The sequence below is a fragment of the Ascaphus truei genome, chromosome 15, assembly GCF_040206685.1.
Source record: "Ascaphus truei isolate aAscTru1 chromosome 15, aAscTru1.hap1, whole genome shotgun sequence".
Lineage (NCBI taxonomy): Eukaryota > Metazoa > Chordata > Amphibia > Anura > Ascaphidae > Ascaphus > Ascaphus truei.
The window spans coordinates 34,805,232-34,823,673 of NC_134497.1; the positions used below are offsets into that span (position 1 = coordinate 34,805,232).

Consider the following 18,442-nt stretch of genomic DNA (forward strand, 5'->3'; position numbering starts at 1 on the left):
TAATTTGCCTCCGGCAGTCAGTGGAAGACTCATGAATATTCATGAGTCTCCCAGTGACGTGTGCTCGCTCCCGATCTGCCGCTGTGTGGTGCCCCCTTCTGCCCGATCCCTGTGGCTGTCAGCCTGCGCGAGATGGAGGGGGCTTGTGCCGCCAGTGGGGAGGGGGGAGCCGAGGGGGGAGCGGGAGATGTGTCTCCCTTCTGCTCCGATCCCTGTGCCTGCCCGCGCGGGAGATGCAGGGGGGTTGCGCTGCCCCTGTGGGGGATGGGGAAGGGAGGGGGGAGCGGGAGATGTGTTTCACTTCTGCTCCGATCCCTGTGCCTGCCTCCCTGCCCGCGCGGGAGATGCAGGGGGGTTGCGCTGCCCCCGTGGAGGGGTGGGGAAGGGAGGGGGGAGCGGGAGATGTGTTTCACTTCTGCTCCGATCCCTGTGCCTGCCTCCCTGCCCGCGCGGGAGATGCAGGGGGGTTGCGCTGCCCCTGTGGGGGATGGGGAAGGGAGGGGGGAGCGGGAGATGTGTTTCACTTCTGCTCCGATCCCTGTGCCTGCCTCCCTGCCCACGCGGGAGATGCAGGGGGGTTGCGCTGCCCCCGTGGGGGGTGGGGAAGGGAGGGGGGAGCGGGAGATGTGTTTCACTTCTGCTCCGATCCCTGTGCCTGCCTCCCTGCCCGCGTGGGAGATGCAGGGGGGTTGCACTGCCCCCGTGGGGGGAGGAGGGGTTGTGTCCTGGAGCAGTGGTGGCAGCAAGGTGGTATGTGTGATTATATGTGTGTGTGTGTGTGTGTATATATATATATATATATATATGTGTATGTATATATATATGTGTGTGTGTGTGTGTGTGTATATATATGTGTGTGTGTGTATATATATATGTGTGTGTGTGTGTGTGTGTGTGTATATATATATGTATGTGCGTGTGTATATATATATATGTGTGTGTGTGTGTGTATATATATGTGTGTGTGGATGTGTGTATACTAGTGTGTCACCACAAGTACCCAGTCACCCACCCTCTCCCTCTCCCGCCCTCTCACCCCCACCCACTCTCTCACCCTCACCCACCCACTCACCCTCTCCCGCCCACCCACTCACCCTCTCCCACACACCCACTCACCCTCTCCCGCCCACCCACTCACCCTCTCCCGCCCACCCACCCTCTCCCTCACCGACCCACCATCTCCGTCACCCACCCTCACCATCACCCACCCACCCTCTCCCTCATTTATATCTGGCTTTTTTTACTAGATTAGTAAGGAACTATGTACAGTATGTGTGTGCGTGTATGCATGTATACGTGTGTGCATGTTTGTGTGTGTGTATATATGTGCGTTTGCGCATGTTTATGTGCGCGTGTGCACATGTTTGTGTATGTGTGTGTGTATATGTGTGCGTGTGCGCATGTATATGTGTGCATGTTTATGTGTGCACGTGCGCATGTTTGTGTGCGTGTATATGTGTGCATGTATGTGTGCGCATGTATGTGTGCGTGTGCGCATGTGTGTGTGCGGGAGCACATGTATGTGTATGTGTGCGTGTGTGCATATATATGTGCGTGTGCACGTGTATGTGTGCGCATGTATATGCGTGCGTGTGCATATATATCTATATCATACAAACACATACATACACACCTAAGCTCCGCAGGGTCCTGTGCCTGCAAAATGTCTCTGTAAAGTGCTATGTAAAACTAGCAGCGCTATACAAGAACAAGCCATTATTAATTTTAATAACACACATTGAATTGTACACATTCATACACACAAAATTAAATATACATATTGTTTACAGTATTATATATACAGATTTGATTTTACATGAGTTGTTAATATTTAACATTAACTACACACGTGCAATGGAATAAGGTTTAATTAATTAATTCTGAGCTACTCCTTTTCTGCTGCTCTGTCAGTTCTGGGGGAAGATCATGTGACCAGGCAATGACTGATACATTTGTGCTCATGCACGTGCATGGCTGTGGAGGGGGCAGGACTCACAAAGGGGTGTGCCAGAGCCTGTTACATTAAAGGAAGGGGTTGTGCCTTTCTAAAGAGTTGCTATAGAAACAAAAATGCTCGTTACATTAGAATACATAAAAAATTGCCTTTCAAAGTTGTTTTTAAAAAAAAAGAAAATGCTACAAGTATTTTCTCACAGTACAGAACTGATTTATTAAAAAAAAACACACATGCAGGATATTGACTGAACTGCAGCTTTAATTAGAACCAACAGCATGGAAATATATATATATAAAAAAAAAAAACAACAAGAAGGATGATACAAATAACCTTTGTTATCCCATTAAAATACTCGTTTTATACACCATAAACAAGTCACTTTTCATTGTTATTTAACGTAACACAGATACACGTGTGTACTTCTATGTGCACATCTTAGTCACTGCTTATCCCTAAACATGCCTGGCTTTAGAGATAGGTCTCTCACCTGTGTGTGTCCTCTTGTGTCTGTTCAGGTGGGATAAAAGAATAAATCCCTTCCCACATTCCCCACATACATACGGTCTCTCCCCTGTGTGTGTCCTCTTGTGTCTGATCAGGATGGATAAGTCACTAAATCCCTTCCCACATTCCCCACATACATGCGGTCTCTCCCCTGTGTGTGTCCTCTTGTGTTTGTCCAGGTTGAATAACACACTAAATCCCTTCCCACATTCCCCACATTCATACAGTCTCTCCCCTGTGTGTGTCCTCTTGTGTCTGTTCAGGTGGGATAAAAGAATAAATCCCTTCCCACATTCCCCACATATATGCGGTCTCTCCCCTGTGTGTGTCCTCTTGTGTCTGATCAGGCTGGATAAGTCACTAAATCCCTTCCCACATTCCCCACATACATGCGGTCTCTCCCCTGTGTGTGTCCTCTTGTGTGTGTCCAGGTTGAATAACACACTAAATCCCTTCCCACATTCCCCACATACATGCGGTCTCTCCCCTGTGTGTGTCTTCTTGTGTGTGTCCAGGCTGGATGACACACTAAATCCCTTCCCACATTCCCCACATACATGTGGTCTCTCCCCTGTGTGTGTCCTCGTGTGTGTGTTCAAGCTGGATAATTGACTAAATCTCATCCCACATTCCCCACATAAATGCGGTCTCTCCCCTGTGTGTGTTCTCTTGTGTTTGTTCAGGTTGGATAACACACTAAAACACTTCCCACATTCCCCACATACATGCGGTCTCTCCCCTGTGTGTATCCTCTTGTGTGTATTCAGGGTGGATAACTGACTAAATCCCTTCCCACATTCCACACATACATGCGGTTTCTCCCGTGTGTGTGTCCTCATGTGTGTGTTCAGGCTGGATGACTGACTAAATCCATTCCCACATTCCCCACATACATGTGGTCTCTCCCCTGTGTGTGTCCTCTTGTGTTTGTTCAGGTGGGATAATTGACTAAATCCCTTCCCACATTCCCCACATACATTCGGTCTCTCCCCTGTGTGTGTCCTCTTGTGTATGTTCAGGTGGGATAATTGACTAAATCCCTTCCCACATTCCCCACATATATGCGGTCTCTCCCCTGTGTGTGTCCTCTTGTGTGTGATCAGGCTGGATAATTCACTAAATCCCTTTCCACATTCATTTGGTCTCTCCCCTGTGTGTGTCCTTTTGTGTGTGTCCAGGCTGGATAAGTCACTAAATACCTTCCCATATTCCCCACATACACGCGGTCTCTCCCCGGTCTGTATCCTCTTCTGTAGATTCTGGTCTGATAACCAAGTCAGACTCTTCCCACTTTCTCCAAGATCATTTCCCGTGGCAGCTGCTAATATATATTTTTTGGAATGAGAAGCAGTTAAATTGTTTATTAATTGCCTTGGCTGGTTGAAAGATGCATTTTCGGTCATATTTATTGGAATGTTGCAAGATTGTTCTGTCCTCATCTTTTCCATATACTCAGCTGGGTGTTTGAACTTCAGATGTTTGAGGAGGTAATCCTGACTGCTAAAAGCAACCTTGCAGTGTTGGCATGGGTGGATTATTGGAGCTTGTCTTTGTACTAGACGAGACAAAAAAGTAACTGTTACACAAACTGTCTTACAAAAGGTAATGCAGGAGAGGTAAGTTGGCATATCACAAAAAGTACAGGATGAAAGTAAACTGTAGATGTACATTGTAAAAATTAAGGGTTTAGAACAACATGTGCAGCATTAGGGCAGGGAGAATAGATGTAGTGGATCATACATTTAAAATGTATCATAACATTTAACAATTATACATACAGACACACACACACACACCGAGTTTGACAAATCACCCAAAAATCTACTCACCCACATACCCCGCCTTTTAAAAAAGAAATTGAATAAATTCCTATTAAGAACTAATAACATTCGTTTTTGACATAAGTTTATTTATTGTATTACATTTATACTTTACTACAATTAGGTGTGTGTGCGTGCGTCGGATGTTCTTACTAATCTAGAAAAAAAGCCAGATGTGAATGACTAGTTTCCTGAACCCCTTAACCAGTGTCAGGATGCCCCCGTTTCACAATTTTCTAAAGCAGCAATCCTGGCTTGGGATCTTACCTGATCCGCAGTCCCTCAAAGTCCGGGTACCCTCATTCCCACAATGTTATATATTGTAGGGGAGGTGTTCCCTACCTGTCTTCTGGGTTGGGTGGGGGGGATTCCGGTGTCTCCTGTGTGAAGTCAGATCTGGAAGAAAGCAGTATAGGTTATTTCGGTGTAGTTATAGGGCAGTTAAGATATATAGGGTAAATAAGATATCCAGTGTGAGACAGAGAGTGTGTGCGAGAGAGAGACAGACAGACAGAGATAGAGAGATAGACACAGACAGACATACATGGGGTGGGTGACAGACAGACAGAGGGATGGATGGAAGATAGAGGGACGGGGTGGGTGACAGAGACAGACAGACAGGGTGACGGGGGTGGGTGGCTGACTTGACTGGGTGGGTAGGTGACTGACTGGAGACAAGGGAGGGGGCCAGGGGAGACCAGGAGGAGGGCAAAGGGAGAGCTGGGGGAGTGGGCAGGGGAGACAGGGGAAACCAGGGGAGGGGGGGCTTCAGACATTTCTTTACTGACACCAGTAGGGGAGCTGACAGTTCTCTTCTCCTCCTTCCCTTAAAAAAGGAAGTACCCGCCGCGCAAAACGTAAGTTGGGTGCAACGTCATCACGCTGACATCCTGGAGGAAGTAGGCGATTGAGAACTACACTACGAACGGGTTGTATGGCGATTGATACTAGCAATTTTCTGCTTTCTGCTATTGCTATGATTCATTCTAATTACTGGCTGCATACTGTTACTTTTGACCTAGCATTGATGAATGCGCAGGACTATTTGAAACAGTGGCCTTTACACATGTCATCCTGCTAATTGGGTTTAACTATTCATGATATATATATATATAGATATATATATATACACACCGTATTTTCCGGCGTATAAGACGACTTTTTTACCCAGGAAAATCTTCTCAAAAGTCGGGGGTCCTCTTATACGCCGGGTGTCGTCTTATAGGGCAGGTGCTGAAACTTCCGAGCCGGACTGGAGAATCTGCGGTCGCCGCATATGTGGGGGGAGCTCAGAAACGGCCGCGGCCGCATCCCCACCGTATGCGGCGACCGTATGAAAGCAGCAAGGGCGGCGCTGTACAAGTACGGTAGAAGAAAATCCACTCACCAAGATTCGTGGAAAGAAGTGACTTAACGCGGTCCCGATGACGAGGTGAGGGGGCGCCTCACCGGGAAGGTGTAAGTGAAGGGCGGAGCAAGCTGCAGGCGTCCGGGACGCCCGGGGTATGGAAAAAAGAGATAGAGCGGCGCTGTGCCCAGAAAAACACGCCTCTTTCACCCGTCTGGCCCGCCCTTGTATCCTATAACCGTACCTCCTTCTCTGCCTCTCAGATCTCGCTCCTGAGGACTGCAGTGAAGCGGCGCAGGCGCGCATGTGCGAGATCTGAGAGGCAGAGAAAGAGGTAATAGGATACAAGGGCGGGCCAGACGGGTGAAAGAGGCGTGTTTGAGCTACCGCTCTGATAGTCTTGGAGACAGGGAGGGCTGGGCAGGCAGGGAGAGCTGACCAATCCAAGCAGGCTTTGTATACAACAACCAGCCAATCGCCGGTAAGGTACATCGCTTGCCGTGATTGGCTGGTTGTTGTATACTGGGTACCACATACAGTACAGCACCAGTATCTGTACCTGTTCATACAGTATAGCGCCAGTACATACAGTACAGTATACAAATGTCCAACAGTCAAAACCCCATCATGGCTCCACCAGCAAGAAGAAAGAAATATGAAGCCAGTTTCAAACTTAAAGTTGTAAACTTTGCCATGGAACATAATAACTGCGCTGCTGCAAGACAATATGGAGTAACAGAAAAGATGGTTCGGGACTGGAAAGCAAATGAAAAAGCATTAAAGAGTATGCCAAGGGGTAAGTGTGCATTAAGAAGAGGCACCCCACATTGGCCAGAACTCGAAAAACATGTAGCAGACATGGTGAATGAGCATCGCCAAAACGGTTATGTAGTTACACGAAATAAAATACGTTTGTTTGCACTTCAGTGGGCCAAATCTAACCCAGATCACAGCAACAGATTTAAGGCCACTGTATCCTGGTGTACTAGATTCATGGGAAGGCATAATATGGTACTGAGGCAAAAGACGAAAATTGCCCAAAAATTACCTGCAGATCTTGATAGCAAAGTAAATAGTTTCCATCGATACGTAATACAACAGCACACTAAACATGGCTATGCGTTAAGTAGTATTGGAAATATGGATGAAACTCCAATGAATTTTGATATGGTTGGAAATAAAACTGTCCATCAAAAAGGTGTAAAAACAATTTTAATTAAAACAACAGGACATGAGAAGTCCAGTTTTACAGTGGTACTAGGATGCACAGCTGATGGCGCCAAACTGAGACCAATGATTATGATTATTTTTAAAAGAAAAACAATGCCGAAACTCAAGTTCCCTGTTGGTTGTTTTGTACATGTGAATGAAAAAGGCTGGATGGATGAAGAAGGGGTAAAGCTATGGCTTGATAATGTATGGAGCAGGCGACCAGGTGGACTTATTCAAAAATGTAGTCTACTGGTGTGGGATATGTTCAGGGCTCATTTAACTCCCAGCACCAAGAAAAGGCTTGCAAGACTAAACACAGATGCGGCAGTTATTCCTGCAGGATTGACATCGTTGGTACAGCCACTGGATGTGTGCCTAAACAAGCCATTTAAAGATCGCATTCGAGAACAGTGGAATGAATGGATGGTTAGCGGCGAAAAGTCATTCACAAAAGGAGGAAACATGCGTGCTCCACAGTTGGATATTTTGTGCAAGTTTGTCATAAAAGCCTGGAATGATATTGATGCAGAAACAGTAATCAAGTCTTTCAAGAATTGTGGCATATCAAATTCATTAGATGGTATGGAGGACGACTACTTGTGGCAAGATGATGAGGAAGCCGAAGCTGAGACCACACCATCTGATACGGAATTCGATCCATACGATGACTGCCTTACAAATGTATCACTAGATGTCATTGATGTACTTATGATATCAGATGACGAACAGGAGGATTTTGAAGGCTTTTAAAGGGAAACTGTCACGCCAGCAAAACCTGTAAAAATACCGTAGATTGCAGTTATGATGGGCGTTGCTAACTCGCCAGGGACTTGCCCGGCACTTGCTCTCTCTCTATTGTTTGTTATCTTCCTCCTATCATCATCAGTTCCAGTTTGGTTGACAGCTTAGAAAACAAACAGCATGGCAGCTCCCATGGGTTTATTGTCTTATCCTTCCTTTCAGCTTTAGAGTGAATTAGGAAAAGTTTAATCCACTTGCACTGTTTTATGTTTACATGTTTGATGACAAACAGCCTTATGTTTATAAGTGACAGTTTTCCTGCTAAGTACCTGCATGTCATAAGCATTTGAATTAAAATTACCATATTGAAATCAAATCTGATGTTTTTTTAATTTTTATTTGGTATGCGTTGGAAGAGGGGTAGTCTTATACGGCGAGTATATCCCAAACTCTATATTATAACTGGAAAAGTTGGGGGTCGTCTTATACGCCCAGTCGTCTTATACGCCGGAAAATACGGTATATATATATATATATTTATTATCTGCCATAGTTAGCACTGTGAGATACACAGGGTTATATTAACTGTGATACACCCAGTTGATACAGACTAGATGAACTAAGCATTTCATATATATATGTGTATATATTATCCAGAGGATCATATCGATTTGGCCCTAGTACTGTTGGATTTTTCTGGTGCTCTGCATCCATTTACTATACACTTTAGCAGTAGTATTGAGCCTCACGATTTCTATGCACAATCGCATGGGATATTAGGTGGCTGTTTTAACCACATCCGATACATGGTTACCCCTAGATGACCTAAAATCACATTGGGTCATCTTAGTAATTCTCTATCCAGGGTTTGCTAAATACATACATGAGTATATGATGTTTGATCACGTGAATACAGGCGTGGATTTATTGCCTATTTAGCACTCATCTACTTTTTAATTTCTAGGGATGTTTTTCTCTTTAAGCACTGTATATATATGTTCACAGCTATTCGTTTTCTCGTCATTGTTTGAGTATTAAATAACATTGTATTATTTTGGCCATTATTGACATCCGTCATCCTACTTTGATGGGAGCGGTTGTTATGGGTAATTTGCACTCTCTCCCCATTAAATAGCATACCTATCTGACCATTGTTGTCTAATATATATATGATTTGACTGTGTGCAGTAAATAGGGTACTTTTGGTGATCCTGTGATTACCTTTATATTTTGCTAATAAAAATGTGTTGCCCATGTTCTGAGACCCCAGTGTCTTTTCTGTGCATGGATCAATAATCTATCCCATTCCCCCACTTCTGAAAATGTGCATGAATTTCCCTTCAATTGACCTCAAAGCTGTGTAAGCCATCTGGATGTCACAGAGACATGTTGCTGTACTACAGTAACCTTCCCATATGCAGAGACCTGCAGCACAGTGAGGGACTTGCAGGCTTCTGCTTCTCTGCGCTTGGGTAAAAAGAACTAAGCCCACTGCAGAGAAATTATCCCAAGCCAGCACGAAACAGGATTGCTGCTGTCCGAACCCCCGCCTCCTCTCACAGCTCAAGGCTCAGAAGCTGCAGCCGGAGAGCAGTGTATGATGAGATGAGGATCCCAGAAAGGGGAGGGGAAAAGAGAGAAATTATTATTAGTATGTATTGATTTATTTCAAGCTAATGCTGAGCCAGCCCCGCTACCCACAATAAACATTAAAAACACAATACTAGCCAATACATCCATTGATTGTCAGTGTGGTTACCTATGCCCTCAATGGGAGCAACGATAACCCCAATGGGAATGAATAGGCACCCCTCTACCCACAATATCCCTCCCACCCCCCAACACATACAATACAGTAATGGGCAAAATTACTATTATCCAGATCTGGATAATGTGAAAAAAAGGGGGAGAGAACCCATGTGCCGGTGCTTTTTAGATCGATTAGTAGAGACTAATGACTGTAATAAAGTCTGAAATAAAGTCCATACAAAAATACCTGATTAAAGTAAGTCTAGGAAATGTGTATTTTGCGTGAATAACTCTCGCTGGATGTCGGCCCATGTATACGTGGACTAATAGTGCAGGTTGATGAGAGTGATCAGGGGGAAAACGCTGCAGATGGAGTCCAACAAGAGAACCCGTGAAATAGCCAGCCCCACTCCAACCACGTCCTCAGATGAATCCTGCGGTCACACGGACACCTGGGATTGGGACTGAGGTTAAAAAAAGTATAAAGACTTACGAAGCCTCACTATCCGTGTCCCTGAAGCGAGGTATCGCAGATTTGATGCAGCTCCTGTTGAAAGCATGCTCCAGCCAAGGGCAATTCGGAAAACAAACAAAAAAAAAAAGAGTGAAGCACTGCTAAAAAGCCAGTAGGGAAGCTGCACCATTGGCCAGCAAAAAAATTATTTATTTAAAGTTGAACAATTAACATCCCCATAGTCAACTCTAACGCGTTTCGTACTCTTTGCCAAAGTACCTAGTAGGTACGAAACGCGTCAGAGTTGACTACGGAGATGTTGTTAATTATTCAGCTTTTAATAAACTGTAGAAAAAAATGGGGATTAAACCCCAAAATCCTGATGCTGCATACTCCGTAGAACACTGAGAATGAACAACGTGGACATGGACTACATAACTTAATCCGCTGTACATGATCCAAGTGTGACCAGACTCACTCAGGGTGGGGGACTATAAAGCAGAAAAAATGGTAGAGGTACAAAAAGGCATGCTAATAACGTGACCCAGAGTAAATCACAAAATCAGCAGCTGCTGTCCTCACCTACACCCTGTGTCCCACATTAGAAAAATCAGCTGGCAGGTACACAATATGATCTGTTGGACTACCGGGTGATGCTGATATAAATGCAGCGTTGTCCCAATGCCACGTTATATCGGCGTGCTCCTGACGGTATACTTGTATAGAAAAAAGTGAAAAGCTTTTCACTTTTTTCTATACCAGATTTAAATAAAGACTTTTTTTTATGGCCAATTGTCCGGCCTCCCTACAGGCTTTTTTGTGGTGCTCAGCTCTCTCGTTTGTTTTCCAGATCTGGATTATGGCTCATTTGCCCATTAAAAATAAAACATTATCCAGCATCATAAAGTAAATAAAAGTTGCACTTACCCCTGCCAGGATGAAGGCTGTCCTCATCACCGTCCTCCGCGTCCATGTCCTCCGTGGGCAGCCACAGTACAATTAAAAAAACAAAAAAAACTAATGGCCATTAACACCTTAATCACCTTTGCGGTTAGTAACCACTACAGTATTTAAGGAGTTAACCCCCCTCCCCAGCTACACACCTGGGCAGCCAAACCACCCTCCAAGGGTAACAACCCCCACTATCTACCCATTGATTGGTACAGTGGTACATCATGCCGATAATACATGGGCATGATTTGCCACTATGGCAGTCAACAGGCAACCTAAAAAAAAACATCACCAAAACTACACAGCAAATAAAAAAACATTCACCAAAAAACGCACAAATAAAATAATCAAATCAACAAAAATAAACAAGTAAAAAAAAAAAAAAAACAATTACCAAAAATACACCAGAATTTGAATGGGGAGTTGTCCCAAGGGTGTGTGGTTATGCCTCTCTGGTGGGTTGCGGGAGTGGTTAAACCCTTCATTACCATTGTGGTTACCACCACTATGGTAGTGAAGGGGTTAACTCCTCCCGCAACCTTCCCGGCAGGCTTAACCACCCACCCTGGGGCAACTAACCCCTTCATCCACCCCCTGTGCCCCCAATAAATAGGTTACTCAGGTTTAACCCCTTCATTCCCTTAGCAGCTAGCCGCTAAGGTAATGAAGCTGTTTTTAATATAAATACTAGTGTACAGTAGCACGGGGTCTCCAGAGCTGAACCGCATTGATTTAAGCCTCTGAGACCACTGCTTCCCGAGTTATAGGGACCGGTATGGGGTGACGGAATTTCCTATGCATTTAAATATCCCACGTCACGTGACCGGGACATTTAAATGCATAGGAGATACCGGCACCCCACACCAGGGCCTGTATCTCGGGAAGGAGGGGGTCCCCGGACCTGAAATGAATGCGGTTCAGCTCCGGAGACCCCCTGCTCCAATACACTAGTATTAAAATGTAAATTAAAACACTGCGATCGCCTGTGAGAGCTGTGCAGGGAGAGGCGACTCTCTCTGTGCAGCTCTCTATGCACCTCTTACAGACTGCGGCCAGATCGTACGGGCAATAACTTACAAAAAATCTGAGATCACATTGTTGCTACGTCAAACGGTATTGGCATTTTCCTACCTCAAAGTTTGAGATGGTTTCAGATTCTTTATGAATACCGTCATATCACAAATTACAAACAGTTCGGTGGGAACATGCCACATCATTCGTGATGGGAGCAAAGTTATCAAACCTACTAGAATAGGCCCATTAGTATTTTGTTTATGGCTGCGGCACAAATCAAGAACTAACCATGCTTTACTATACACTAAGGTGGCAAAGGAGGGGTAGGTAGTGTAGTGTAATGTTAATATTATCCACTTTGTGGTCAGCTAGTCCTTGAAACCGATGACTAGTTAACCCGTGGACTACTAATGGGATAATATGTACTGAAATGTATTTTAATCCAGCTCAACACCCTTATAACGCTGTGCTTGGGTTCTAAAGAATCACATCGCATTGTAAGCAGATCGCATTAGAAATAATGTACAATTGTATGCGTTGTATAATAAAGTATTTAAAGCTGCAGTTCAGTCAATATCCTGCATGTGTGTTTTTTTTAATAAATCAGTTCTGTAGTAAGAAAAAATACTTTTAGCATTTTCTGTTTTTAAAAAAACAACTTTGAAAGAACAATTTTCTTGTATTCTATTTTAACAGCCATTTGCCAAGGCACTGCCGTATCATGTCCTGTCACAAGCCCTGTCACACCCCTTTGTCAGCACTGCCCTCCCTCTAGCACTTGTCAGTGCAGGAATGCTCATGAATATTCATGAGCTTCCACTGCCAGTCAAGCAGATTATAAACAAATCCCAGCTTTTAATATGTCACCAAATTTCGACCTATCAATACATGGAAAACGAATTGACCTGCAGCTATACTGTTCTTTAGCTAATTAGAGATTGCCCACATAAAACTATTGAAGTAAAAAAATAAATGTAAAAAAAAATAAAAGACTGAACTGCAGCTTTAAGACACCAATAATCGTGTTGTAAAGTATTCGTAAATACGAAAATTGGGAGCCCCCCTTGCACCGCGTTATAAGCGGATTCGCGTTGTAGCAGATCGTGTTATAACGGGGTTGAGCTGTAACTATTTTATCATCTATTCTGTGTTGGTTTAGCTTATCTTGCCTATGCATATAACGGGCAGTATATTGGCCATAATATACATAGGAAAGACAGGGCCAACGCCAGCCTGGAGTAGGTAATAAAATATTTGCGGTATTTCTGACGTTTATCCAGTTCCGATAAATATCGGAACTTGATGTATGGCAGTTTACTTGAAAATGCGGTATTATGACTATTTTTTAATCAGATCCGACGCTTTTAACAGGTCCGATAAAATGTGCTTTATTTGGAGCGCTACAACGCTGATTCATCGCACGATAATAATAGGGAACTTTTGTTTACGGGCATTTTTGGTTACCGCAGCTTGATGCATCCGGCCCTTTGACTCAAGTCAGGTTTAGTGATATTAAGTTCTAGTGGACCTGTAATGGTGTATGGAGATCTACAGTATCAATCTTTGTAATTAAACATCAGTAATAAGACAATAGAGATGTAAAAACCACACAAAACACATATCCCAGAGCTCCTCATATTTCATCCCAAACCTGGCCCCACTACCTCCTTCCACATTACTGTTGGAAGTTCTGTCATACACCCAGTAACGCAAGCACGCTGCCTAGCAGTCACACTTTGACTCCTCTCTCACATTCAAAACGTATCTAAAACCTGTCGCTTTTTGCTCTGCAAAATTACAAAAATATGCCTTTTCTCTTCCGTCTCGATTACTGTAACCTCCTGCTGTCCGGCCTTCCTGCCTCTCACCTGTCCCCCTTATAATCTATCCTAAATGCTGCTGCCAGAATCACTCTACTCTTTTCTAAATCTGTCTCAGCATCTCCCCTCCTGAAATCCCTCTCCTGGCTTCCTATCAAATCCCGCATCTCACACTCAATTCTCTTCCTCACTTTTAAAGCTTTACACTGTCCTGCTCCTTCTAACATCTCAGCCCTAATTTCTCGCTATGCACCATCCCGACTCTTGCGTTCCACTCAAGGATGTCTTCTCTCTACCCCTTTTGTATCTAAAGCCCTTTTGTATCTAAACACACCTGCTTAACGAAGCATACGAGTCCGTGGCTTATACTATATACCTTATACATAAAGCTTGTCTCCTTGCAGACGCACTTACCAGAATGCCCTCCTACTGTCTCTGTACGTCCTTCCTACCTACCAATTAGATTGTAAGCTCTTCGGAGCAGGGACTCCTCTTCCTAAACGTTAATTTTTAAGTCTGAAGCACTAATTCCCATGATCTGTTATTTGTATTATTTGTTATTTATACGATTGCCATGTGTACTTCTACTGTGAAGCGTTATGTACATTAATGGCGCTATATAAATAAAGACATACATTCCTGATTACCTTGTGCTGGTGCGTTACTTTTCCACTGCGTACCCCACTTGATACCAAGCTCTTTCCCATATTCATCTCCATACCAGACCAGGAGCTCTGTGTGTGTGGGGAGAGGTCTGCGCAGGTTCTGTAGTAGATTTTCCTGTGGTACTGCAACGCCACAATGTTCTGTTCTTCCTCGTTTCTCGCACAACTTACAAACCTAAAATTGGGACAGTTAGTGAGGTCTCAAAGTAATGTCTATTTTATAAAGGAAGAGCTGAAAAAAGATACAAGTTGTTAATAATGCGACTTGTCTTTTCTTTCTTCTCTACAGTTTTTGAGGTGAACAGAAGTTAATGGAGAGCAATGTGTATACAGGCATACCCCGCTTTAAGGACACTCACTTTAAGTACACTCGCGAGTAAGTACATGTCGCCCAATAGGCAAACGGCAGTTCACGCATGCGCCTGTCAGCACGTCCTGAACAGCAATACCGGCTCCCTACCTGTACCGAAGCTGTGCGCAAGCGGGGAGACTATAGAGCCTGTTACAAATGTGTTATTTACATCAGTTATGCACGTATATGACGATTGCAGTACAGTACATGCATCAATAAGTGTAAAAAGGTAGTGCTTCACCTTAAGTACATTTTCGCTTTACATACATGCTCCGGTCCCATTGCGTACGTTAATGCGGGGTATGTATATATATATATATATATATATATATATATATATATATACATACCAGCTGTCTGGGTATGCACCTTAACCCTGGCTGTGCTCAAGGCTGTGACCATGCAGCAAGCTTAAGCCTATAGGGAACCATGTTAAAAATGGTTTTTGAGGCAAAAAGTGACACTGTGTGCTCATTTGCATGTCATTTCCCAGAATCCCTTGCTGCAGTGGAAGTGCTGTATGCTGGGTGATAATGGGGAAAGGTGGGGTTGCAGACCTGCCTAAGTCATGCAGATGAGCATACAGTTATATTTGCATATACACACACACACACACACACACACACACACACACACTGCTCCCTGTGTCATCTGTGCTTACTGCATTTGCCACTATCCTTATCTTTGCATAGTTATTACCGATCAGAGAGTACTTTTGGGATCCTGTGTGTTTATTTTTAGTTTACGTCTTTTTTTTATATATGGGTGTAATAAACTGTTCTTTTTTGGATATTCAGAGTGCTCCTTAGGGCAGGGGTGCGCAGACTGGGGGCGTGGGATTCAGTGTTTACAGAGGACCCGCACTTCACCAGATGCATTTAAATTAAATGTTGGGGGACCGGGCGAAGCGTCTGTAAATTTACTTGCCTTCCTTTCCAGTGACGTGCCTCCATGGTAACCCAGCATCAATTGAGGTCCGGGGTCACGTGACGGTGCCGTGACATCACATGACCCCGTGGCGTCATTTGATGCTGGAGCAGAGAAGGGGATGGGGGTGCGATCAGAGGGGGCGATCAGGCAGGGTGGAGCAGACTTAAAAGTTTGCACATCCCTGCTTTAGGGAACAACTTTTTTCTTTCTTGTTGTTATCATATTAGTCTGTCCCAGAGCACCACCAGTCACCATTACTTGGAGCACATTCCTGGCTTTTTTGGGTACCATTTACTTCACTGTGTGATTGGTGGGGGTGGGGAGGCGGGCACGGTGGTTACAGAGGTCCCGCTCTCTTCCACAAGCATTTAAATGAAATGCCGGGGGAGGCGAGAGGCCTCTGTAAGGCCGCGGTCCCAGCGTGCACTATAGCACGCACGCCCGGCGCGTGCACACCGCGATCTGGGACAAGACTGCAGTGGCTGGGGGTTTCCAGGGGCGTGGCCATGACCTCATCCAGCTGGTTCATCCTCATTGGGCTGAACCGTCAGCGGGGGCGTGGCCATCCTCCGCAACTTCTAAATTCAATGTCTTTGGGAAAAACGGTAGTGCAGCACGGCTGCACATCCCGCGCGAAGGTGTGTACTGGGCCCGGACCCATTGAGGGGCGATGTTTCTTTGCACAGCGCACGCCTTGTAGGTACTGGGGCCACGGCCAAAGGCTGCGGTCCCAGTAATGTCTGTGACACGCGCGCCCGGCAGGGGGGGGCGGCGCGTGTCACAGCGCTAACCGCGATCTGTGAGGAGAATCTTGCGACGGGAGGGGGCGTGGTCGGGGATTTTGCCTCCGTCACTAGGAGTAAACTCAATTTTATTGAGTTGGGAAAAACCCTGCAGCACGGCGTGGCTGCACCTTCTGCGTGACGGTGCGTAGTGGGCCCAGCCCCATTGAGGGGCGGTGCTTACACGCACAGTGCACGCCGCGCCGTGCGCACAGGCTGTACTGGGACCGCAGCCTAAGTCTCTCTTAGCTGGTCTTAGCTGCCCAAGAGACGTCACAATGTCATATGACGCCGCGGCCCGCGAAGGAAGGGGGGCACGAAAACAGAAAAGTTTGCGCACCCCTGTTAACCTCTTGTACTATATCTGTCATTATTAGTTGCTTGATATAGGGGCGTGTCAGAAGCTGCGTCACCCGTTACCCACAATCCCTGTGTTGTTAGCAGCAGTGGCCCTGATCACGTGATACAGGAGGCGCGCTCCGGTTAAGGAGGTTCCCTGAGTTACAATGTGTGGGGGTTCTTCCCCTGCAGCAGCGGGGCTCGCTCATTGGTTAGAGCAGGAGAGGCTCAGGGGGCGTGTTTGAGCCCCCTCCTAAGTCCCTGCTGAAAGGGGGGGGGGGGGCTATACAGGCGGTGGCGCGCGGACACTCACCGCAGAGGGGGGATCCTGCCTGACTCTCCCGGCCCCTCCCAGCTGCTGCATGTGTGGGAGACGTTGTTGTTGTTGTTGTTGTTGTTGTTGTTGTTGTTGTTGTTGTTGTTGTTGTTGTTGTTGTTGTTGTTGTTGTTGTTGTTGTTGTTGTTGTTGTTGTTGTTGTTGTTGTTGTTGTTGTTGTTGTTGTTGTTGTTGTTGTTGTTGTTGTTGTTGTTGTTGTTGTTGTTGTTGTTGTTGTTGTTGTTGCTGCTGCTGCTGCTGCTGCTGCTGCTGCTGCTGCTGCTGCTGCTGCTGCTGCTGCTGCTGCTCTCTGCCCGGCTGAGAAGGGATTGCTTCCTGCTGCTTGTGTGCCTCCGGTCTATAGCGACCACGTGACCAGCAGCAGCCAATCACAGTAATGATAATAACAACCAGCAGCAGAAGGGTTAATGTTAAAGGGGAAGAGACACCATGAGTGTCCCTGCCGGGGGGGGCGTGGCTTAAAAGGACGTCACGTGATGAGGACAAGCAATGCCAGATGTTCATAGCAAATGTCAGGAAATGTTTTATATCATTATTAATTATCTTTATCCCATGTGTCATTAAATAGAAATTGCTGGGTATGAAAAGGTGCGATGTTACAGTAACCACACACCTGATATGTATTGCAAATGCTGTTCATAATTCAAGTGATTAATATAGACAAGGGGGGGGGGCTTGCCCCCAGGTCGTGGTTTTCATCCCTCCCCCCTCCCACCCCCCCGAAAGTTACTTTTTTAACATAAGCATGGTGGCAGAATGTAACATGTAGTCTTTTATTAGGTGATTAACAAACTTTACCATCAAGGTTTCTGCCATTGACATAAATAATAACCGCTATCGCTATACGCGCTGCTCGGCCTTAATCACAGGGGCGGTTATGTGTCACTCAGGGGGGGTCCCATTCTCTCCCGGTAACACAGGTATAATTGAGTGTAATCTCTGTTGGGTATATGCCATAGCTTTTGGGGTGTTTCAAAAATGTATTGGGATGGGGGGCTGCACACTGACCCCCCCACCAGGGTGGGAGGCTACACTTAGGCCCCCAATAGGGTGAGGGGCTGCACATGTCGACCCTCACATCAGTGGGGGGCGGGGCCCAACTGTCCCCACTAGGGGGGGGGCTACACTTGTGCCCCTGCTGGATTTGGGGGCAGCACATGGGCCCCGACTGGGGTGGGGGGGGGGGGGGAAGAGAGGGCGACACTTGAGAGCTTTTGCAGAGACGTGCCTTTATGCATTATTATAATCACAGAATTAGGTTATCAATAGGCACTAGTATTGGTAGTTATATTGGATTGAAGATGTTCATTTTGTTCATTCTTATGCATTGCTGGCCCCAAAGAATTGTGTTACACTGTGTATATTAAGCATTCAATAGGTTGATAAAACTCATCATATATGCAACAGTAGTTTAAAATCATGTGTTCTATCCCAGGTATAGGACTAGGTGACATGTAACAGTTTCAG

The 18,442-nt window shown here is 45.5% G+C and overlaps 1 protein-coding gene across 1 annotated transcript; it reads right to left on the reverse strand.

Moving 5' to 3' along the window:
• Positions 1 to 2,220: 2,220 nt before the first annotated feature.
• On the reverse strand, positions 2,221 to 17,336 carry LOC142466789 (uncharacterized). The gene is made up of 3 exons (XM_075572207.1): positions 16,952 to 17,336; positions 14,218 to 14,410; positions 2,221 to 4,016 (listed from the first exon to the last, which is right to left on the reverse strand). Exons 1-3 carry the CDS (start codon positions 17,000 to 17,002, stop codon positions 2,410 to 2,412), a joined length of 1,851 nt encoding a protein of 616 aa, XP_075428322.1. The 5' UTR covers positions 17,003 to 17,336; the 3' UTR covers positions 2,221 to 2,409.
• Positions 17,337 to 18,442: the final 1,106 nt, after the last annotated feature.